The 25666-nt window shown below is 43.5% G+C and overlaps 1 protein-coding gene across 2 annotated transcripts in view; it reads left to right on the top strand.

Annotated features, from left to right (window-relative positions):
• Positions 1-24914, top strand: part of LOC126190743 (TD and POZ domain-containing protein 1-like) — a 55846-nt gene extending 30932 nt beyond the window's left edge. For both annotated transcript variants that reach the window (XM_049931238.1, XM_049931239.1), the window contains exons 2-3: positions 2617-3199; positions 23557-24914. In XM_049931238.1, coding sequence (XP_049787195.1) covers positions 2628-3199; positions 23557-24187 — 1203 coding nt within the window. In that variant the 5' untranslated portion in view covers positions 2617-2627 and the 3' untranslated portion in view covers positions 24188-24914. The remainder of the gene's footprint in view (positions 1-2616; positions 3200-23556) is intronic.
• The last annotated feature ends 752 nt before the right edge of the window (positions 24915-25666 follow it).

Here is a 25666-nt window from a genome sequence, read left to right as displayed (position 1 = left end):
AGTGATGTTCTGGAAGTTATCGACGAAGATGTGGAGCCATGCAGACTTCAGTGGCGTGGCCAGCTGCGCTATGTTTGTCGATTGAGGATACATGGCGTGAACAGCCTGAGCGAAGAGGTCCCGCAGAGTCTGTATTGGGCTTAAATCCGGTGTGTTTGGAGGCCAGGATAATACAGTAAACTCATCCTGGTGTTCTTCAAACCACGCACATATACTGCGAGTTGTGTTACATGTTGCATTGTCCTGCTGGTAGATGTCATCGTGCCGAGGAAAAACAAACAGTATGTAGGAGCTGAAATGGTCCCCAAGGATGGATGAATTCTTATATTGAGCCACTGTGCCTTCCAGAATGATGAGGTAACTCAGGGAATGCCGTCCGGCTTGAACTATTCCGACGATTGTTGCAGCAGATTGTTGATTCCACATAGTACACGCCAACGGCCATCTGTCCGATGGACACTCATTGGACATCCAGTTGCGTTACTGTCATGCAAATCCCAGCCTTCGTTTCCCCGTAGCCGTTGTTCAGCCCTGCCATCTATGACGCCAGTTTTGTATAGCACCATTTTGCCATCCACGATATACTTTAACCATGACGTCACGCGTACAGTTTACAAACTTAGCTGTCTCGGAAATGCTTCCATTCTTGGCCCTGACAGCCGGTGATATGCTCTTTTGGACGCCAGATAAATTGTTCTGTTTCCGCGTTACGACAACGACTGCATGGTGTTCTGCGTCCCACCGACACGCTTTATTTACCCTTCTAGTGCTGCAACCTGCCAGCTGAGAGCGTTGTTGCACGTTATCGTCGAACGCAGGCGGTGGTCACATTGACCTGACTAGACTGCGTTTAAACCGCCTAAGGCCCACCCTAGACCATAGCTAATGCAAAAGAATCAACTGATTTCTCAATTTGCCTGAGCTGGAAGAAGTGTGTAATGTTTAAATTTTAGCCCTGTAGTGTAGGATAACTGCATTATACCGGTTCTTCCGATAGTCATAAAAATAGTCGCTAGGCCAAGGGCTATCCAAAATATTTGATCCCTCATCTCTGTGATCAACAAAGCCTAAGATATCATCCCCTGAAAAATCGTATTTTCGCGAGCGGCTTTCTGGAACATATTGGTACCGTGAACTGTCATGTGAGGATCTATAAGACATTCGGTTGAATAAGACGAAATTTTTCGTTGCTCCACGATTGAAATAATTCTTTCAGATACACTTCATGTCCTTCGCAGAATTTTCTGACTACTGTATCACCACCATTAGAACGTAATGTATTTCTTTGCCAATAATTTTGATACTTTTTGTGATGATTTTCATTATTGTTTATGTAAATAAATTAAAAAATACGGAGAAGCCATGGTCCTTTTGGGCCTTGCCTCCCGCCAACCTTTGAACTGGCTTATTTAATCAGTAACAGATGAACCTAGGACCAAAATTCAACTTTTTATTTTTCACACCAACCAACTTTATTGAGGAGAAAGGAGTTGTAGACTGAAACATGTACGTTTGAAATACGATTGAAATTTGTACGTGTGAAATATTATTGAAATTAAGTAACTGACAGTAGTCTGAAACACGACTACTATAATGGGAATGCCATGTGAACGTGTATTTTATCTTGTCGCATATGCGCTTTGCCGTGTATTGAACTTTTCTGACTACGAGAATGTAAACTCTCAAGAACTTTAAACCAAAGCAAAACTATATGAATTTACGTAAAGCAAAATACTGAATCTGATGCAACACTATTGGCTTGAAATTGGCCCTGATAATAAAACAAAACTTTGTCAATTTGAAAATAATGATCCCTGTGCTTAATGAATACTATCTCGGAAATAATAAAATTTCTTGCCTTTATCTGCGCAATGATGACGCCCTTCGCACTGCTCCCTGTTAGTACTTTAAACTGTATAGTTAGCAAACAGCTATCGTGCACAGCTGTTGCTTAGCATACATTTTAATTAAATCGATTATGCCTGAGGCAATAACTTCTTGAGAAAAATAGTTTATCAAAAACGACATGGATCTGGGAGCTGGTATTGACTTGGTGTAAGCAGCAATATGGCACTAACTTTAAAACTTGCATTTTGATTATTTGGAAATTAATAATGCTCACAATTAATACACACATTAAACTGGTTATACATTAACAATTAGCTTGACAAATTCATTGGATGTGGGTGCTATATCTTGTCTCAATTATCACTTATGAATATGCGCCTTAGATTAATAACAAAACAACTTTCTTTACCTTATTATATCCCGTGTAGTATCTTGCAATTAATAGATCATTACTGCCTGTAGAGAGTAAGTATGTATCCAGCACACATCAGTTACAACACGTCTTTACACTTGAGAGTCCTCCATACATCTCTCTATCCAAAGTTACTCTAACACATCACCCATAACATCTTGAATCAGCGATCGCTGTTGAGCAGCGATGCTACTGCACATCGATACTACATTTGACCATCTCTGGTTCAATACAAAATTTTCCTATAAAATTTGAATTAGTTTATGTATATACCTTTCAAGATTGCAGCTGAAAATTTTTTGAATCCCCAGTCTGCCCACTAAGCTACTAAGGCTGCTGTATTCATATCTTTCCAGGAGCAGCAGCAATGGAAGAGGGAGGAAAGAGCAGAGGGACCCTGAGGGACGATCTTGGAGCTCTGCTGTCATCCGGGGTAGCGGCTGATGTCACCATCACGGCAGACAGTGTCTGGCTGCCGGCTCACAGGGTTATAATGGCGGCCCGCAGCCCTGTTTTCGCCGCTATGTTCCGGCACGATCTGCTGGAAGCTTCTAACAACAGTGTCAGCATCACAGATATCAACCAGGAAGTGCTGCGTCAGATGCTGCATTTCATGTACACAGACGAAGCGCCTCTGTTGGAATGTTTTGGAGCAGAACTGCTCGCTGCGGCGGACAAGTACAATGTCCCGAGGCTGAAGCAGCAGTGCGAGCAGCAACTGATTCAAGACTTATGCATGGAGAACGCAGCAGACTGCGCTGTCCTTGCAATGGTGTACTCATGTGAGAAGCTAAAGGCGGCAGCTATCCGCTTCATTAGTTCCCACTGCAAAGAAGTTATGGCTACAGACAGGTGGGCTAACGCCATGAGGCATCACACTGAAGACACTGTGAAGATCTGCCGCTTACTGGGGGAGGCAGAACGTCTCGAGTTAGAATGGTATGGTTTCCTGTGTGATTTATCTCTCTCTCTCTCTCTCTCTCTCTCTCTCACGACCTATCAATGAACTCGTTTCAATTTTAGACTGTCGTGAGCAACTATTCGATTTTCATTGCAGTGGCTTTCTTCTCGCTGTTAAAATTTAGTAATTTAAAACAAATCACTTCTATTTGTGCGGCCGGCCGCCATGGCCGTGGGGTTCTAGACACGACAGTCCGGAACCGCGCTGCTGCTACAGTCGCAGAGTCGATTCCTGCCTCGGGCATTGTTGTGTGTGATGTCCTTAGGTTAGTTAGGTTTAAGTAGTTTCTAAATCTAGGGGTCTGATGACCTCAGATGTTAATTCCCATAGTGCTTAGAGCAAGTTTGCCTTGTGCCTTGTCACGGTAATAACAGTCGGAGAGTTCGGCTCGCTTTTTTTTATATTTTCTCCTTTCATCAATTAAATTCAGTATCTCCTGTGATATCCAAGGATCTCATGTCGGCCTTGTCTTTTTACCTATTGGATCCTCTACTACCTTCGCTTCTTCGTGTCTCAGAGCTACCCATTCATATTTGCCTAAAGCTCCCTCTGATACTCTCAACAACTTGTGGTTCTTTCAACTTACCCAGTTCCCATTTTCCTAATCTATCTTTTTGTAATTTCTTCAGTTTTAATCTACAGTTCATAACCATAAATTAGGGTCACATCTACCCATGGAAATGTCTTACAATTTAAAATCGTGTTCCGAAAGTTGTTTTACCATCATATAATCAATCTGAAATCTTCCAGTGTCTCCAAGTCTCTTCACATATAGAACTTCCTTTCATGTGCCTTAAACCAAATGTTAGCGATGATTAAATTATGCTCTGTGCAAAATTCTACCAGGCGGCTTTCTCTTCCATTCGTCTCCCCCAGTCCACATTCACATACTATTTTTCCTTCCCTTCCTTATCCTGCAATCGAATTCAGTCCCCCATCACAATTCAATTTTCGTCCGCCTTAACGATCTCATCATACGTTACTTGAGACGGAGCTAGTTGGCATATAAACTTGTGCTACTGTGGCTGGTATGGGTTCAGTGCCTATCTTGGCTGCGGCAGTGCGTTCACTAGGCTGTTCAGTGTAGCTTACTCACATTCCTGTTTTCTTATTGATCATTAAACATACTCCTGTATTACCCTTATTTGATTCTGTATTTATAATCCTGTATTCATCTAACCAGAAGTCCTGTTCCTCCTGCCACCGAACTTCACTAATTCCCACTATATATGACTTCAACCTGTCCGTCTCCCTTTTTAAACTTTGTAACGTACCAGCCCGATTAAGGGATCTAACATTCCACAGTCCTATGTGTAGAACGTGAGCTTTGTTTCTCCTGATGACGATATCCTCGTGAGTAGTCCCCACCTGGAGATCCGAATTGGGGATTATTTTACCTCTGGAATATATTAACCAAGAGAACGCCATCATCATTTAACCATACAGTAGAGCTGCATACCCTCGGGGAAAATTATGGCTGTAGTTTCCCCTTGCTTTCAGCCGTTCACAGTAAAAGTACAGCAAGGCCGTTTTGTTTGGTGTTACAAGACCATGTCAGTCAATCATCTAGACTGTTCCCCCCAAAAATACTAAAAAGGCTGCTCTTCCTCTTTAGGATCCACACGTTTGTCTGGCCTCTCAACAGATACCCCAACACTGTGGTTGTACCTAGGGTGCGGCTATCTACATCACTGAGACACGCAAGCCACCCCACAATGGCAAGGTCGATATGGTTTCTATTTATTATTAATTTATCATATTACAGGCCACCTTCCATAAGTTCCAAAGCATAAATTTACGTGTACAGTACACATTTAAAATTCTAGAGTGAAAACAACATTGTTACAGAGTCTGATAAAAATCCATGTCATCTCTCTCACACTTTGCCCCTAAGATTAGAAGCAGACGCTTTACCCATGAGCAGTGATCCTGATGCAGCATGGATACATCGGGAAAAACCAAGTTACTGAGGAAGGCAACGTATGGTTCAAATGGCTCTGAGCGCTATGGGACTTAACTACTGAGGTCATCAGTCCCCTAGAACTTAGAACTACTTAAACCTAATAACCTAAGGACATCACACACATCCATGCCCGGGGCAGGATTCGAACCTGCGACCGTAGCGGTCGTGCTGTTCCAGATTGTAGCGCCTAGAACCGTTCGGCCACCCCGGCCGGCGACGTATAGTTACCCCGATTTGCAGTTAACCTCTTGAATAAGCACTTTGACGTTCTACAAGCTCAGTGTTACTTGATGAGCACCCCCACAGGTGTTGGTGCTGTCTTGCTTTAAACTGAAGCGTGGTTTCTGATAGAAAAGTGTGCAGAATAATCTCAACCTGTATTACTTTACCTTAAAATGTTTATGAACTGCAAAAAAAAAAAAAAAAAAAAAACCATATTTTCACCCTTGTCAGGAAGTCTCTTTTCCCTTTTGCGTATTTATAAAACTCCCTGCAAGTCAGCTCGTAGTTCAACTGGCACTGTAAGATGGTTTCCACAGTCCCTGGCAGCAGTCTATTTCTTTGATCACCCCACCGGGCCGACTTCAGAGAAAATACTCTTTCCACTGTGGCGTTGTGTGCGTCTATAGAAAGCAAACACTCGCATAATTTTAGAAGTTGGCTTTTGCGTTTAGGATTTTCGATTCCGGTTCCCTTAAGAAAGTAAATCCACCTTTCTTCCATTCTTCCGAGTCACGCTTCGCTTGTAAAAAGCTCTTCAGATACATATATTCCAGAAAACAAATGTCGCCTGAAATCTTCGCGCCATTTTTACTCAAGTGTATAATAGTGTTTCTCCGCAGACTTCAGATAGCGTCATCCAATCAACTACGTGATATTTATTAAAAGAAATAGCCCATTTCTCAAAGTAGTCAAATGATATGGTATAGAAAGACAATCTCTCTTCCTCCGATTTCGAAATCAAATTATAATTATTTCTTGGTTAGGGTTCTCATTCTTTAATTTGTTCAATTTCATCTAGTTTGCATGATAATTAAAGTGAGAATTTTCCTTTCATTGAGACATATTTGAGTGTCGATTAATATGTTTCTTATTTCAATTATCAAGACTTTATTCTTCTCCACGTTCTTTATATTTTTTTTCAAACAGAGCCAAGTTTGACTGTAGAAACATGAAGTAAATTTTACTGATCGGACTATTGAAAAAATCTGAAATTATTTAAGGTAGCCTGTCTTCGGTGTCAAAAAATTGTTTTAATGGAATCCAAAGCTTACGAATTATGTCAACTGCGGGCGTTAAAGACAGTCATCTTGTTTTGAGCGAGATAGAAGAGCCTGATGATTGACATCAAGGTATAAACAGAACTCTATCTGCTTCTCTGTCCTTACCATGTAAATTGACAATTAATTAAATGTTTTCATGACGATTATTTAAATGTCGATGGTTAAGATTCAGCAACGCTGTATATAGCATTGTGGAGAACATTCGCAGGGCGTCCAATTCCTTCTACATTTTGTCCTGCTTCTTCTTTAATTTTGTGAAACACATTCTGCTGGCCGCGTCGATGAAGCCGTCCGATGTTTCGTTATTCAGCGAATCAAACTTCAACAGCTTCTGTTGTATTCCCTCAATTTCAATAAAGTATTGAAAACTAAAGGAAGCATCTTTTCAGCCTTGTGGTTCGATGCGTCGATGTCTATGCCATAAAATGAAACTTCTTGCAATTCTTTTACGCATTCGAACACGGGGTATGGTGCGAGAATATTTTTATCAATCGGTGTAACTTTGATGCTGGTTGCAGACTGCTTTGCGGCGACTTTGGAGTCAGGATACATTTTAGGATTCAGTTTTATGGTACAGTCAAGGGAACTAAAGGACTGATGATGCTTGACAACTTTACAAAACTGTTCTTAGTTCTGCAGCAGCAACGAGCAAGTCTCCCTGGATATCTTCTTTAATCATGAATGAAGAAATGGGCTTTGATGACGATGCTATCGCGAAGCCATTTGTATGATTCATTGTAATAATGTAGTGTCTCACATCTACCTTCCTCTGTGAGCTACTGAGATGAAACAGCTACAAATTTCACACAACGCTTCCTCATGCATACATCCTTTCTTGACAAAAGACCGCCCTTTTGTGTAATCATCGGAAAAGTGACACTTTCTCTTTACATCCTTGGGCATTTTCATAAGCTATGATAAGTTTATTAGAAGGTAAAAGGTCGACAGTAACACTTTAGTCGAAGTATACATCGGTATACACTTCACGCCCTATATAACCGCAGTAAACATCTCAAACATTACTAACTTGCACTCACTGTTCGTATAACGTTCAGGAAGAATCGTCTTATCAGACCGCTATTCAAATGGGAACTGTTGTATTCATCTGCGTGGCCCTGCTTAAATTGTCCCAGTCCCATACTACTGGAAAAATGTGGTATTTTCTCGAATGAAAAGAAGGGGAAGAAGGTCAGTTGGGCTATCTCCACTAACCTAAGAAAATGGCAGGGAAATTTTGGCGGGAAAAGAACTCAGTCTGTGCTGGGCTGCTGGATAGGATGGACATAAGTCTTTACTTTGCATGCAGTGTTTATTTAAGCTATTTCAGTTGTCATAGGCAGTAGCTCCAACCAGTGTGTTTACCATGAGGTCCGGAGTCCAGTTGACCCAGTACACAGTACTGCCACCAGAGAGTGCTGTCCCCCCTTCCATGACGTAATCGAAGATGGCGTTCTGGGCAAAAATGGCAGGAAAAGGACTCAGTCAGTGTGCAGATGCTGGAGAGGTGCAGTGGTCTTAAATTTCAGTGGAAAGTTGGAACAGTTTATTTAGAGATGGATTTCACATAGTTTATTTCTTACACTAATAGGAAAAAACTCGCCCTAACGTGCTTGGGGTCACAATAAATATACTACAGACATGCAGACTGCTCGTAAATTACCGAAATAATGCAGTACACTGATGTACAGACATGGAAGCAACTTATAAATTATCACAATAATGCATGCAAAACGCTATGCAAACACTCTCACTAATTGTAAACGTTGAAATAATGCATTGCGCAGCCTACACACATGTTCACAAAATAACTCAGTGCACTGATACAAAGACACATTCTCTACGCATAAAATTGTAAAAAAAATAATGCATGTATAACACTCTGCAAACACACTCACAATTCTTTAATAGTCAAAATAATGCAATGCACAAACACTCATTGCATGTAAAAGCGCTTTCGAACTATGCTTAAGAAATTCGACCCCCATATCAGTGAACTGTTCCCTACAGAGGCCAACAGGCGAGCTCACTGGGGCAGCACGTGCACGCCGATCCAGGTTGCTCCACAAGCGAGACACATATGGCCGCACACACGTTTACCTGCCCATCATGGCTGATGCATAGCTGCGAGATGTTTACCTCGCGACTCACCCTTGTAGGCACAGCTAAAAAGTTGTCAGTGTGTTGTGTGCATCTAGCACTGGAAAGATGGGTGAAAGAACGTTTGATGGTTCTCGACACATGAGAAACACGTTAGTTGACTTTGTAAATTATAAGGATGATTTGGAATCTGCTACGTCACCAACATCGGTATTCGCAAGTAGAAATATCAGTTTCCTCTATTTTTTTCGAGTTTTCATGAAAATGTCTTTGCAGACGAGATAAGTTTCCAGTTACTCAGTATTTTACAACACGCTCCACCTCGCTACGGTTTTGGGTTTCTAGAGACATAATTACCACTCTATATTTTCGGAATTATACTGTACAGGCGATAATACTATGCAAGCGATTTTGCTACATGCCTGATATCGAGAAATATCGCGAAAATGGTATGATATTCAGGCAAACCATATGAAAATACATATGTTCTTGTAATACAGAAGTCTAGAGATGGGTGTAGAAAGCAAGCAAGCATCCCTCTGTGCCGAGGAATCTGACCCAGCCTTTGTACAACAGTTCGGAGAGTGACCTCGGTTCGCTGAGGGTGCTCTGGTCATGCGCCAGGCCAGTGTGTGTGGGGGGGAAGATTACTTGTGACCGTCGGCTGCAGTGGATGACCTACTGACCTCGTGGGAAATATTTAGTGCTGCGACGGCTATATATAAGGTCCGTGTGCCTATTCCGTCTGTCTTCGTGGTATATGAACGAGTGTCTGATGGTCAATAGCTATATGTAGGATGCAGAAGTGGTGATTTTGTATGTCGCAGGATACAAATTGTGTGTTTACTACGTCGATTCAGCATTTTGGTTATATATAGCCAGTTCGGAGATCGGTTTCACGCTGAAATATTCAAGCATCCATCTTCAGCGGCCAAGCAGTGTAATTGAGGACGTGTCTTTCTGTATTTGACGATCTGTAGACCACTTCTGCAGGGTTTAACTGTCAGTGCAATATGGCGATCTGTAGAAAGTAGGATTGCCGCTGAAAGTCTCATCTGCAGAAAAAAAGGCGGACTGTCCTCCCGCACTGGCAGCATCAGTAATTTGGTGGGTAAATTCAGTAAGAGCCAATCAGAATACTCCATTCATTCACAAGACGTTCTTTGTGCTGGGACGCAGGAGCCTCTACAGACTGGTTGAAACAGGATGGGGGCATAGTATCTATGGAAAGTTCTGAGGGTAATGTGATGTCTTTGTTGTTCTAGTGTTCAAAAAAGGTTGAACCAGACCATCCATCTCTGGCGGGATGTTGTCCCTCATCCACCATTGTGGCATTAGGACGTCTCCAGACGAGTAGCTGTAGGACACCGAAACTTCGAGCTATTTTTCTCTTCTGTATGACAGTGCGTAATTGTTCTGAGTTTCCTATCTGTGGTTAGACTGTGCTCTCTTTCCAAACAACAAGAATGGTTTTATGATTAACAGTGTTTTCACAAGCATGCACAGACATGACAAAGGCTTTTAGTGGTGAGAACATGAACGAAACGTTTACTGTTTCTCAGACATATGGGGAAAGCAGGATGTTATAATATCCAGGAATGGTAACGTGATGGACAGGGTGCTTCTTTGGGACCATCAGGAGGAATGCATTCGGCGTTATTCTGGGATATTTTCGTAAACAGGTACTGTTAGGACAAGAATATCCATGCAAACAAGCTGAGACATCATTAAAGCTCCTACAACAACAAAAGCAACCGTTAACTGTTTCTGCAGCACTTTATGATTTCTGGGAAGGGTTGATATGTTGTAGACAGGCTGTCTCATTAGGATCACTAGGAAGAATGCATCCTACATTATTGTGGGAAGCATTGCAAAAGATTTCTGTAGCACATACAGACATGTGGTGTCAGTATAACACTGACAACCTTTTAGCTGCACCTACAAGGGTGAGTCAGGAGGTAAACATCTCACAGCAATGTGTCAGCCATGCTGGGCACGTAAACACGTGCACGGCCAGATGTGTCTCGCAAGTGGGGCAGCCTGGACTGGCGTGCACATGCCGCCCTGGTGTGCGCACCTGGGGGCCTCTGTAGGGAACAGTTTGCTGATATGTAGGGGTCGAATTTCTTAATGATAGTTCGAAAGCGTTTTTAATGCAATGAGTGTTTGTGCACTGCATTATTCCAATTGTTGAAGCGTTATGAGTGTGTTTGCATAGCGTTGTACATGCATTATTTTTTACAATTTTACGCGTAGTGAACGTGTCTGTGAATCAGTGTACTGCATTATTTTGTGAACATGTCTATAGGCAATGCAATGCGTTATTTCGACGTTTACAATTAGTGAGTACATTTACAGAGCATTTGACATGCATTATTTTGACAATTTATGAGTTGTTTGCACGTCTGTGCATCAGTGTACTGTACTGTAAGCATGTCAGGGCAAGTGTTTTGTATCAGTGTAATAAATAAACTATGTGCAATGCATGAAAAAATAAATTGTTCCGACTTCCGACTGAAAATAAAGTACACTGCTTCCTCTCCAGCGGCTGCACATAGACCATGTCCTTTTCCTGCCATTTTTCTCCAGAGCGCCATCTTGGATTATGTCATGAGAGGGAGGACAGTTCCTCAGGTGGTAGTACTGTGTACTTGGTCAGCTGGACTCCAGACCTCATGGTGAACACACTGGTTGGAGCTACTGCCTAATGACAACTGAAATTCTTTAAATAAACACTGCATGCAAAGTAAAGACTTATGCCCATCCTCTCCAACAGCCCAGCACAGACTGAGCCCTTTTCCCACCAAAATTTCCTTGCCATTTTCTTAGTTTAGTGAAGGTCGCCCAATTGACCTATTTTTCCGCCAAAACTTGAACTTCCTGCCATGACGTCACTCAGATGTTGCCGCATCTATCGCCGCCATCTCGGATCAGCCATCTTTAACAAATTTGGCAATAATGCAATGTGGGGCCATCCTCTCTTTGCCCTGCTACTAAGGTGTACTATAAACAGTGATTTGAAGTAGTAAATCTCAGCTGTCATGCATGTCTGGTTCTTTGGAACTTTCGAAGCCCCTTCTCTCAGGTGCGCCTAATTACACATCAGGTTAGGGAACAAAGCGATGCCGGCTGGGGTGGGCGAGCGGTTCTAGGCGCTACAGTCTGGAACCGCGTGACCGCTATGGTCGCAGGTTCGAATCCTTCCTCGGGAATGGATGTGTGTAATGTGCTTAGGGTACTTTGGTTTAAGTAGTTCTAAGTTCTGGGGGACTGATGACCTCAGAAGTTGAATCCCATAGTGCTCAGAGCCATTTGAGCCATTTTTGACAAAGCAATATAGTCATTCATAGTTAGTGGCATCCATTGCCGGAACATATCATGTGAACATTTATAAAAAGGATACTATGGACAGATACAGAGTGATAAATTAATTTGGAAGAGCAATACAGCGATGGCAAAGTTCAGTGTGGAAGAGTACTAAATTTAACCATTAATACGAGCATGGCTGTGTTTGCGCATTATAGGAAGTTTATTACTTTCAAAAATCAATAAATGAAGTACAGTTAGCCTTAAGAAGCATTGTTTTTCCACTTAAATTTGCGAAACTTTAATATTCACGAAGTAAAGAGACATGTTTTCTTATTAGGTAACAGGGTTCGATTTATTTAGCGACGAAGTGTGTTCTCTCTCTTTTAACCATCATCCAATATCCATGTCCGTCTGCTGTATACTGAAAATTTTGGGAAAGGATCTTACATACTTTTGGTCGCACTTCACTGTATGCTCTACTGTGTCTATGATGTAATACATGTGAAGAGCGTGTACAACATAGCGTGGGTTGTAGACATGCAACAGCGTTACCTCTCTTGCATTTATTCGTTTTTGTTAGCTATCTCAGAATTTTCTTTCTTTCGGCACCCAACTGGGGAGCACTGAATTTTGATATTGAACTTCCGATTATTTCTCATTATGTTAAGAAATTCTAACACTTGTTTAGCTTGAAATGATGTGTGCTTAAATACAGCTTGAAATGATGTGTGCTTAAATTCTAACGTCAGGTATGTCAGTTTGTTAATGTACTACAGTTAAGTGTCTTACTAGCCAGTGTATTAAGTTGTAACCCATAATGAAGCTGCTCGTGACGAGTCACAATCTTATTTCTTGATTTATTTGAACTAAATCACTATTATATACTTCGTAAATTATTACACCAGTCTAAGAGATGTACAACGATTATATGTACAAATGACCTAGTACTCGACATTACTAGTTACCTGAGGATCTGCACAGACGATGCAGTGATAAACAGAACTGAAATGTAATTTATCATCGAAGCATGTCACCTACGACACTTTTATTAGGGTTTTTCAGTGTGGAATCATTACGATGTTAGATATACAGTTGTGTTACAGATAACCCATAACGAGGATGCAGGGATGGCAATTGGTTCATTCAGCTGATCGAGTGTGTCATGCACATTCTGAGTAGCGCCGTCATTGTCAACAGCTGGTAGGCATAAAGTTGACTCTTCTTGTGTATGCAAAAGTACGAAGTCTTCGTTACTACATTTGGGAGGGCGCAGAGGGAAGATTGCTGTTTTACTGTAGACAGAAACATCGCTTTCTATGTTTGCAACCTCCTTGAAGGCTTCGTTAAAGATAGGGCAAATGTCATACGGCGCTATTTCCTATTCATAAAATTGTTACATTCTAGATTAAATGGAGCCTTTAAATTGCTGAAAAAGCCACTTACAAAGGTTTTAGCTTGTGGGAGCTGTGATGTGGTATTGGAAGGTCTGCTAGTCCATCGTCCCTGCGAAAGGTATAGGCTTGTAGGGAGACATGGCTACCGTGAATTTCTAAAATCAAAAGAATGTTATGGTCCTCGAATGCTGAGTCTAGCCACTTTGGAAAGAGATCCTCACTCATCTAGCCATTTTGCTGCAGTCATATATTGAATTTGATGGCCCCCTTCTCTGTAAAGCAAGGGTCGGTTATCCCACACAGCAGGAAAATAAACATGGAAGGCATATATGCCGCGCTGGCACTCGCTACACGAAACTCTGTGAACGTTCTTACCACGATCCCAGTGTGTCGTAGGCGACATGATTCGATGATAAATTACATTTCATTTCTGGCACTCGCTACACGGAACACCGTAAACGTTTTTACCACGTTCCCAGGTTGTTGCTGAACCTACTTGTTTACCTGGCTTTTGAATTATTGATACCAGGATCTCATCAAAATAATAAACCCTAGAGGCATTCAGATTATGGATTTCAGTCACAGAGGAGAGGTTAGAGAAAAATGGTTGTGTTACTTGCGTTAAAAGCTGAGATCCACTCATGACTCAGTCTCAGTTTTCCGATTGTTGACATATAGCTTTCTAATACCAAAACCCAGAGAGCCAGTCCTGCCCGATCATCTTGAATGATTTGTTAAAATTATGCTGAATATTTTTTGCCACAGCATATGCATTCAACTAAATATCTCAAATCCGCAGAAGGTACTCCATAAAAGTCTTTGCTAGCAATAACACATGCTTAGATATGTCTTCGTCCTGTTCTTTAGATAACGTAAGCTTTCTGCCTAAGTTTCACTATAGAACAGCCTCCACCTTCCAACCTATCTCTTAAAGTAGAAAAAGGTTTCTCCTTCCTCCTTGCAGCTGCCATTTGTGGCTTTCCATCATTTTCCCGTGTTCGTCACTCTGATTCTTTTCCTCACCATCTGTAAAGAAACGATCTTATAAGTTTTCATACATTTTCAAAAAGTAATTCATCGCGAATATTAAAATGAAATTACCGTATAGGGCATTATAGTTTATCCCCAGGCAATACTGTGCATCCTACGCGGCATTATCTCATGACGAACATGAATCTTACATTTCCAATCTTAACCTAAAGGCCACAATTTTTAAGTACTAATGTTTGATGTGCAGAACAAGTTTCATAAAATTGTAATTGGTTACTTTATATAGTTACAATTAAAATGTTTCACTGACCTCTACACTTCATATCCATGTTTTTATAACAAAAGCAGCTGAAATTAAATAATGAGATAGTGTGAACAATCTCGTGCTGTTAGAAGCTGACCACAACTCTGGGTGTAACTGATATTACTTTCGCTTTGTGGCAACACTAAGCGGTGCAAGCTATTACCCTGCTGTCCCCTAATCATTGCTGATAGTGCTTTATCATGAAATATACCACTGATGGAACTTTTCTAATAAAGCAAAACGTATGTGGTCAATGACTCTTTTAGTTTTCAGAATGCTTAGGACGTGAAAGACAATATAATACTAGTTATAACAGCTGATACAAAGATGACATCAGAAACAGTTTTAATTTTTGAAGTTCTTGGTGACGGTTCAGAAATTCAGGAAATGAAGGCAAGAAAAAAAGTTAAGCAACCAGACAGGGAGGAGGGAATGGAAAGAAATTTCTTAGGTTGAGAGGGTATGTGGTATTATACTATATGATCAAAAGTATCCGGACACCTGGCTGAAAATGACTTTACAAGTTCGTGGCGCCCTCCATCGGTAATGCTGGAATCTACTACGGTGTTGACGCACCCTTAGCCTTGATGACAGCTTCCACTCTCGCAGGCATACGTTCAGTCAAGTGCTGGAAGGTTTCTTATGGAATAGCTGACCATTCTTCATGGAGTACTCCACTGAGAAGAGGTACAAGAAGTCGGCATTCCAAAACATCCCGAAGGTGTTCTACACGATTCAGGTCAGGACTATATGTGGGCCAATCCATTACAGGGATGTTATTGTCCTGTAACCAATCCGCCACAGGCCGTGCATTATGAACAGGTGCTCGATCATGTTGAAAGATGCAATCGACATCCTTAACAGTGGGAGAAAAGAAGGTGCTTAAAAGATCAGTGTACGCCTATACTGTAATAGTGCCACGCAAAACAACGAGGGTTGCAAGCCTGCTCCATGAAAAACACGACCACACGAATTTTACTGTTGGCACTACACACGCTGGCAGACAACGTTCACCAGGCATTCGCCATACCCACACACTGCCATCGGATCGCCGCATTGTGTACCATGCTTCGTCACTCCACGCAACGTTTTTACACTGTCGAATAGTCCAATGTTTACGCTCCCTTCACCAAGAGAAGCATCGTTTGGCATTTACTGGCGTGATGTGTGGCTTATGAACAGCCGCTCGACCATGAAATCCGAGTTTTCTCATCTCCCGCCTAACTGTCAGAGTACTTGCAGTGGATCCTCATGCATTTTGGAATTCCTTTTTGATGGTTTGGATAAATGTCTGCCTATTACACATTATGACCTTCTTCAACTGTCGGCGCTGTGTCTGTCAACAGACGAGGTCGGTCTGTTAGTTTTTGTGCTATATGTGTCCCTTCACGTTTCCTCTTCACTATCACATCGGAAAAAATGGACCGAGGGATGTTCAGAAGTATGGAAATTTCGCGTACAGACGTATGACACAAGTGGCGCCCAATCACCTGACCACGTTCTAAGTCCATAGGCTCCTCGGAGCATCCCATTCTGCTCTCTCACGATGTCTAATGACTACTGTGGTCGCTGATATGGGGTACCTGACAGTAGGTGGCAGCACAATGCACCTAATATGATAAACCTATGTTTTTAGGGATGTCCGGATGTTTTTGATCACATAGTGTATTTCAGTGATAAATATAGTCAGTTTAATAAAGAACTTTGCACTATGAACCCACTTACCAGTGCGACGCTGCAATTCCTCTGGTCTGGATGAACACACCGATTCGATTGGGAATGATGTCATAAGTCCATTGTATTCTCTCCCGAGGCAAGCTGGCCCACAACTGTTGTAATTGGTCCTCGATATCCTAGATACTGACACTGGTTCGGAATTGAACGTCCCAGCTGGTCCTTCATATTCCATGAGAGACGGACCTGGAGGGCTTCCTGGCCACCGGAGTACCTCGCAGACCGTTCGTAGAGACACGTGGCGTGTGTAAACGAGCATTGTCCTGTTGAAAAGTGGCATCACGATATGGTCGCGCGAGACCTAGGATGTCCGTGACGTACCGTTATGCCATCATAGTTCCTTCGATCACTACCAGGCGTGACCAAAGGTCGTACCAGTTCTTTTACCACACCACGACACCAGGAGTGACACCGCTGTCCCTCTCCAAAAAATTGGAAGAATGAAATCTCTTCCCAGGTTGTCGTCGTACTCGACGACGATGGTCATCCAGGCTTGTGCAGAATTGCGATTCATTGCTGAACATAATGCGAGACCGAGAGCGCAGGGATTAGCACACTGGATTCGCTTTCAGGAGGACGACGGTTCAAGCCCGCGTTGGCCATCCTGATTTAGGTTTTCCGGGCAAACGCCGGGATGGTTTCTTTGAAAGGGCATGGCCGATTTCTTTCCCTATCCTTCCCCAGTCCGTTAGGGCCGATGACCTCGTTGTTTGGTCCCTCCCCAAATCAACCAACCAATCATAATGTGACGCCGTTCATCAGCAGTCAGCTTTTCCGTGTCACGGCAACATCCCAAACGCAAGTCGTTTGTATTGTAGTCCTAACGACAGCCTACACACGAGGTAGTTCGGCTGCTAGTCTCTGGCCAACGGTGTGGTGACAGAACGTTGTAGGGAGTCCATTATTTGTTCTTAGATGGGAGGTGCAGATGTAAAGGGGTTACAATGTGGTCGGTGCACAAGACAGCGATCCTTCTTGTGGTGGTCAGATATGATCGTCAGAAACCTTGACGACGAGTATGCCTGCCTTCACATTCATATGGAGCCCAACATTGAGCCACTGTCACATAAAAGCGCCACACAAATCTGAATACTGCACCGTTCGACCAGCTGGCCGAACGGAAATTCACAGGCACATTAGGTGATGGTAACGGTGTCTCACGTGTGAGCTCCCCATTCTTTTTGGCCAGATGAAATTCGTGTTAAAATGTGTGGTCTGATCAGTGGAGAGTCAGCTAAATCTGCAACATAGTAGAAATTGTGGCTCATACACATGTCTGTGCGGATGGTTTCATATCATTCCATTTATTTCCTTTCGTCCAACTTGGCTGTAGAATTGTTGGATTTCTTTGTGAGTTTCCTAGCGCTTGCCGAAAATTGCAAAATATGGAAAGATTTGTCATTAAAATTAATAAAATAGGATAATTAAGCTCCTGACAAGTATTTATGATTGAAACTGAACAAAGTGTTCTATGAAATAAAAGTGAATTCACTTGTGAATAGTGGACACACACACACACACACACACACACACACACACACACACACACACACACGCAAAAACCAGTTTTGACGAGACCAGTTCGTCAACCGGGTTGATGTCTGTTAGTAAAGCTAACTGGACATCAGATCTGAACACAGTGAAGTCTCATACCAAGCACCCGTCAGAGGTGGGGGCTCACATTCCGAAAGTGCTCTGACTACTTGAAAATAGGAAATTAAAGTTCATTAAATGATTCTGTAGTCACTAAAAAGCGGTAGTAATTCTGTCCAGTAAAATATGTTTAGTTTGTTATTAGCACCACTAGTTAGCGAGCATTGTAACACACTGTAAAACGAATATTTCAGATCGCTCCACTACCTAACACCCTCAGAAAGTTCGTTCTCGCAGTATCACCCGTGAATGTTGAATTAAGATGGAGTTCAACACATAGCGGAAAGTTTGAAGGCTTTGGCGCTCGACGCGGCCGATATGCCGTACAAAATCTCTTACAGCGCTGCGTATTACCGATCTTGCCGCCGAGACAGACACAGCCACTACGACTGAGGCAGTGAAGACCTCGCACATTGACACCTCTCATTTGTGTAGCTGACGTCACGCTGCCCGGTTCGTTACACCGAAAATATTTCTTATGACCACGGTTCAAATTTTGCAAATAAAACATTAACAATGCACTTATATACTCCTTCTTGCGATTATTTACCACCTAAAAACTACATTATATGTTTATTAGTTCGCTTGTTATTGACAAAATTGATATTGAAACCTATTTGCAAAATTGGTTTACACAAAGAAAATATGTTAACCCAAGAACATAAGTGGCCAGTTATTCCGAAACCTCTTTTGAGGACGTTTCATATCGTGCACCGAAACCTTACAACACATGCAGCTTACTCACATGTCAAAATCTTTTATTAACGACTGATTCAAATAAGTGTAATATTACTATTAAAACGCTGAATATAGTGGAATCACTGACGTAAGAGAGAAAACAGGTAATGGATGTGGATACTGTGCTCTGACTTCATAACTTGTACAACCGCTGAAAATTACGTATCCTGGCTTAATTAAAGTGCAACATTGTTTGTTCCTTGTCACGTTAAACTATTTAATATGCCAGATCATGGCGCTCGACGCTGTAATAGACTTTATACACTCCTGGAAATTGAAATAAGAACACCGTGAATTCATTGTCCCAGGAAGGGGAAACTTTATTGACACATTCCTGGGGTCAGATACATCACATGATCACACTGACAGAACCACAGGCACATAGACACAGGCAACAGAGCATGCACAATGTCGGCACTAGTACAGTGTATATCCACCTTTCGCAGCAATGCAGGCTGCTATTCTCCCATGGAGACGATCGTAGAGATGCTGGATGTAGTCCTGTGGAACGGCTTGCCATGCCATTTCCACCTGGCGCCTCAGTTGGACCAGCGTTCGTGCTGGACGTGCAGACCGCGTGAGACGACGCTTCATCCAGTCCCAAACATGCTCAATGGGGGACAGATCCGGAGATCTTGCTGGCCAGGGTAGTTGACTTACACCTTCTAGAGCACGTTGGGTGGCACGGGATATATGCGGACGTGCATTGTCCTATTGGAACAGCAAGTTCCCTTGCCGGTCTAGGAATGGTAGAACGATGGGTTCGATGACGGTTTGGATGTACCGTGCACTATTCAGTGTCCCCTCGACGATCACCAGTGGTGTACGGCCAGTGTAGGAGATCGCTCCCCACACCATGATGCCGGGTGTTGGCCGTGTGTGCCTCGGTCGTATGCAGTCCTGATTGTGGCGCTCACCTGCACGGCGCCAAACACGGATACGACCATCATTGGCACCAAGGCAGAAGCGACTCTCATCGCTGAAGACGACACGTCTCCATTCGTCCCTCCATTCACGCCTGTCGCGACACCACTGGAGGCGGGCTGCACGATGTTGGGGCGTGAGCGGAAGACGGCCTAACGGTGTGCGGGACCGTAGCCCAGCTTCATGGAGACAGTTGCGAATGGTCCTCGCCGATACCCCAGGAGCAACAGTGTCCCTAATTTGCTGGGAAGTGGCGGTGCGGTCCCCTACGGCACTGTGTAGGATCCTACGGTCTTGGCGTGCATCCGTGCGTCGCTGCGGTCCGGTCCCAGGTCGACGGGCGCGTGCACCTTCCGCCGACCACTGGCGGCAACATCGATGTACTGTGGAGACCTCACGCCCCACGTGTTGAGCAATTCGGCGGTACGTCCACCCGGCCTCCCGCATGCCCACTATACGCGCTCGCTCAAAGTCCGTCAACTGCACATACGGTTCACGTCCACGCTGTCGCGGCATGCTACCAGTGTTAAAGACTGCGATGGAGCTCCGTATGCCACGGCAAACTGGCTGACACTGACGGCGGCGGTGCACAAATGCTGTGCAGCTAGCGCCATTCGACGGCCAACACCGCGGTTCCTGGTGTGTCTGCTGTGCCGTGCGTGTGATCATTGCTTGTAGAGCCCTCTCGCAGTGTCCGGAGCAAGTATGGTGGGTCTGACACACCGGTGTCAATGTGTTCTTTTTTCCATTTCCAGGAGTGTATATAGAATGCCAGAAAGAAAATTAGTACACCTTGAAAGATGGCGTCGTAGAGAAACATTCTAAGTCTCTATAGATTCAATCATCGACGCTCTCTGTTTGGTAGCTGTGAAATTAATGAAGCCGTAATAGATTGTGTTGCACTAAATATCAAAGAATTTTAGGCAGAAATATTTTATTTCAGGGTACATCCTCGCCGTGACACCCTTTCCATTCTATGCCTGCAGATGCGATGTGTATGTTGGTGGCAGGCAAACCTTGCCGTTTACCTGTGTGCGTCCTTGGGATCCGCTGTAACACTTACGAACATGCAGCATCTCCATGTCCTTGAGTGATCACTCAGCATCTGAACCTGTTCAAGTCCCTTACATCCCCTGCCAGGCCTGGTAACAACACTAAATAGAAGCAACACTAATGCTCTATTGTGGCCATTTTGTCACAGAATTGTAACTCTTTATCATTTACGTACCCACCGATGGTCTGTGTTTGTATAATGTTTCACTGCCAGCTAACCATGTCTTCTAGGTGCTTCACTTTTTTTGTCGGGCAATGTATGTGGTCTAGAGTGTCTATTCCACAACAGAACAAGTGTCTGCCCTTAAGCACATGACAAAATTACAATTCTCCAGAAGCTTCTGTATCAGAAGCCCGAGGATAGATGGTCCGTGAGCTATTATCAGGCAGTGACATCCTGTTTACAGTGTTACCAAAACGTGCCAGTTTAATTGGAATCCACAATGTCAGAGTTCAATTGAATGGTTGGTTGATTTGGGAGAAGGGACCAAACAGCGATGTCACTGGCCCCATGCGATTTGGGAAGGAGGGGGAAGGAAGTCAGTTGTGCCCTTTCAAAGGAACCATCCCGGCAATTGCCTGAAGCGATTTAGGGAAATCTCGGAAAACCTAAATCAGGACGGCCCGACATGGGTTTTAACCGTCGTCCTTGCGAATGCGAGTCCAGTGTCCAGAGTTGGGAGATGAACAAATGGATAATGTACTTCAAACAGATGACTTCCTCTTCAGTTTATGGGATGGTCCTTGTTGCATATTCATCTGAAGGGTAGTGAAGCAGTCGGAGGAACATCATGTGGAGAGACCAGTTACTTAGTTAGAGCTATGTGTGTAGGTGTGAGAGGGGGGCATGGGGCCAGCCTGTGTCAGAGAAATAACTTTCATGATTTGTCTACATCGATTTTCGAAATGAATTACAAGAAGGCAAGATATACACTGCGAGACCTGGGAGGTAATAACATCAACCAGAGTACTAAGTGTGGGATGCAATGGGAAGATGATTTATTGTCTATCATAACTAGCAAAGACTCTTCCATAGCGCCACACAGTTCCTTTGCAGGAAAAGAGCTACTGCGAATGCATCACTTGAGCCACATTGTAAGTGGCCAAGTGGCCTGTGATTCAGGTGGCTGTAATAAGATGTTAGTGTTCTAGAAGAGATTTTCCTGTTTTGCAATTTCTAGTCTGGGATATATTTCTTCTATTTCAGAATTAATTATGGGTTTGGACTCTGTCTGGACACTGCTGTATACCAAATATCATGTCATAATAGCTTTACTGTGCTGTGTAACCGATATAAAATCCTGTTCATGGAATTTGCTGTCAATACATGACAATGTTTAGCATTTGCATATTATGCAGGTGTAGGTTATAACTACACTCACTCATAAATTAAGGATAACTGCAGAATGCGCTGCCACGCAACGTGACACTACACAAAACTGGTGCTAATAGCATAGGCATATAGGGATCACACACGACACAGATTGTAAGTCCACGGTATTGGTGATAAGTTGAGAAAACCGTCCTGAAACGCATGTGCTACAAAACGCCACTGTTTCCTGCTCATGTACCCCGACATCAATATGGGATTTGACCACCATGAACACATACACAGGCCGCACAACGGGTTGGTATACTCTGGATCAGGTTTTCGAGCAGCTGCTGGGGTATAACCCCCTGTTCTTGCACCAGTGCCTGTCGGAGCTACTGAAGTGTCATAGGGGTTTGAATATGTGCAGCGATACGTCAACTGAGAGCATCCCAGACGTGCTCTATGGGGTTTAGGTCTGGAGAACAGACAGGCCACTCCATTCGCCTGATATCTTCTGTTTCAAGGTACTCCTACACGATGGCAGCTCAGTGGGGCTGAGTGTTATCATCCATCAGGAGCAAGGTGGGACCCACTGCACCCCTCAAAAGGCAGACATACTGGTGCAAAATGACGTCCCGATACACCTTACCTGTTACAGTTCCCCTGTCAAAGACATGCAGGGGTGTACGTGCATCAATCATAATCCCACCCCGTACCATCAAACCACGACCTCCATACAAGCCCCTTTCAAGGACATTAAGGGGTTGGTATCTGGTTCCTGGTTCACGCCAAATGAAAACCCGGCGAGAATCACTGTTCAGACTATACCTGGACTCGTCCGTGAACATAACCTGGGACCACTGTTCCAATGACCATGTACTGTGTTCTTGACACCAGGCTTTACGGGCTCTCCTGTGACCAGGGACCAGTGGAATGTACCGTGCAGGTCTCCGGGCGACTAAACCAAGTCTATTCAATCATCTGTAGACTGTTCCAATGGCTGTGGTAAGGTCCCGAGCAAGGCTACCTGCAGTATACCGTGGCCGTCTGCAGGCACTGATGGTGAGATATCGGTCTTCTTGTGTTGTTGTACACTATGGACGTCCCGTACTGTTGCGCCTAGACACGTTTCCTGTCTGCTGCAATCGTTGCCATGATTTTGAGATCGCACTTTGTGGCTCACGGAGGGCTCGTGCTACGAGCTGCTGTGTTTGACCAGCCTCCAGTCGCCCTAGTATTCTACCCCTCATAACGTCATCAATACGTGTTCTTTGAGTCATTTTCAACACACAGTCACCATTAGCACGTCTGAAAACTTCTGCACACGTATTCACTTCACCGTACTCTGACATGCACCAACACACCTCTGCGTATGTGGGTTGCTGCCAGCGCCACCATGCGACGACCGCAGGTCAAATGCACCGCATGGTCATACCCCGAGGTGATTTAAGCCCGCAAACCGCCCACCAGAGCGTTGTTTCACCATGTATCAGCATTATCCTTAATTTATCAGCATGAGTGAACTTTGTCTATTATGTTCTCAGTAGCGTTGTATTTAAAGACTGTACTTCATTTCCACAGCGAGAATGAAAGATCAGCAGCGGTGGAAGATGTCGAGGGCAGATTGGTCAGCGACCTGCTGGTGCTGCTGGAGTCTGGCGAGGGCAGCGACGTGACGCTCATGGTGGGTGGGGCATCACAGGCAGCTCATAGGGCAGTGCTGGCAGCGCGTAGCCCCGTCCTAGCCGAGCAGCTCAAGGACAGCCCAGGTGGCACCCTGCGGGTGGATGGGGTGCGAGAGGAGGAACTGCGTCAAGTCCTGCTCTACATGTACAGCGACCAGCTGCCGCCGCCAGCTAGCGTCACAGACAAGCTCCTGGTGCTGGCTGACAACTATGCACTTTGCGGCCTGAAGCAGTACTGTGAAGAGCAGTTGGAACACAAAATTACTGTTGACAGTGCAATGCTCTTGGCCGTGGTCGCCATCAAGCACTCCTGCACCTCACTGAAGAGAACCTGTGTTGATTTCATCAGGACACACATCTTCCAGGTGATGGACACAGCTGGTTGGGATGCAGCATTACGCGATGATGCAGAGGTTGCGCTGCAGATAACCAAGAGCATAGCAAGGGCGGTGTTCAACGATAAAATTGAAGAAATACGCACTAACATCTGTATAACTGCCAACATACTGAAAGAACTGTCCAAATAAAATAAATGTCGGAGTAGGTACAGGAAGAATAAACCACCTATAAGTGATTAATGTTGCTAAGGATGATATACAACTGGGTGAGCCCTACAGACCTCTGTCCTACATGTATGTAACAATATGCCTCATGCCAAGCTCGTTGAGTAACAGTGAAAATGGGTCCTGCGTTGACGGCTGGCATGATATAAAACTGAGTAACCGACTACACCAGCTCACTTTCCTGACTGTTACCGAAAACATCAAACTATTCGCCCACTGCAGGTTTAATTCGCCAAGGCATCACGCTTGATAACGGCGACGGTGAAGCGTGATTAAAATTAGGGATAGCGTACCTTTATAGCACAAAAAATACCTGTTACATGCGAGAGTTAGGTAATAGAACAGAAATAGTTCTCAACATTGGAAGAAGAAGTACTCCAAAACTGGGCCAAACACCATCTATACATACATCACATACAGAAAAATAGAAAACATCATTATAGAAAGTGACTGTATTAATCTATGTTAACAGTTTCTTTTTCAGGGATATTAGTTTACCCCTCCTTTTTGAATCTTCATGTCTAATTTCGCTCAGTCTGTGGTCGCTACCAATATTAAATTAGTTTGAAACCGAAACATCCTTGATAGATTTGTTTTAATTTGTAAAAATAAAATCTGTTCCATTCAGAGTCTTGTGATTTGAGCTTCTCCGAGTCCACTTCTTTTACAGTGTGTTTTAAGCGAATCAGGAAGAGAGGATCCGTCGAAATATGACTTTTTTTTAAATTCTGTTAAGTTATACCCCAATACTTGCTGTATCAGAATTTGTACAGCTTTTGCATAATTTTTTAAACAACGACACTCCCCCCTCCATCTGCTGTCAATTGAGATGTCTTTATTCCGGCTGCAGCAGACTTTTTTTTTTGTCTTTACGCTACTTATTCTTTGACCACTGTTTTTCAAATTGGTCAGCCTGGTGCTAAGAGAGTGTAGGTAATAGCTGAATATCATTTCAGAATCCTTTTTTCGATTTACTCATCGTAGTGATCTGAAATATTGATTGATTTTTGGAAGTACTCTGTTTCTAGCTATATTTTATTCACGCAGATCGTAAATATAGGCAGAATAAGGAAATTTAGATGTAGGGACGGAGGCGAAATTTCATTCTTTCTGTCCAAAGGGCCCCGAGCCACAATGTAAATATTATAGGGCTAGTGTAACTGGTTACGAATATAGATGTAGCCATCCCCTGCCTATGCCAAAAGCAGAAGTTATAAAATTCATATAAAGATATAGCTAACAAAAACATTGTTAAATGTAACCATGGAAGAACTCAAGATCACAGCGAAAGTGTCAACGGTTCCCTAATACAGTATTTGTGGGCCTCAAACCCCTAAAAACTGGTATCATGGAAGCAGTGTTGTGTTTCAGTGATGGGTCAGACAGCAAGCATAAAGTTTTCAGTGATATGGGCTTAGAATCTGGAGTGAACGTAAAGAATAC

This window comes from Schistocerca cancellata, chromosome 6, assembly GCF_023864275.1.
Source record: "Schistocerca cancellata isolate TAMUIC-IGC-003103 chromosome 6, iqSchCanc2.1, whole genome shotgun sequence".
NCBI lineage: Eukaryota > Metazoa > Arthropoda > Insecta > Orthoptera > Acrididae > Schistocerca > Schistocerca cancellata.
The sequence above is the reverse complement of the archived record's forward strand: the minus strand, read 5'-3'. Positions and strand labels throughout refer to the sequence as shown.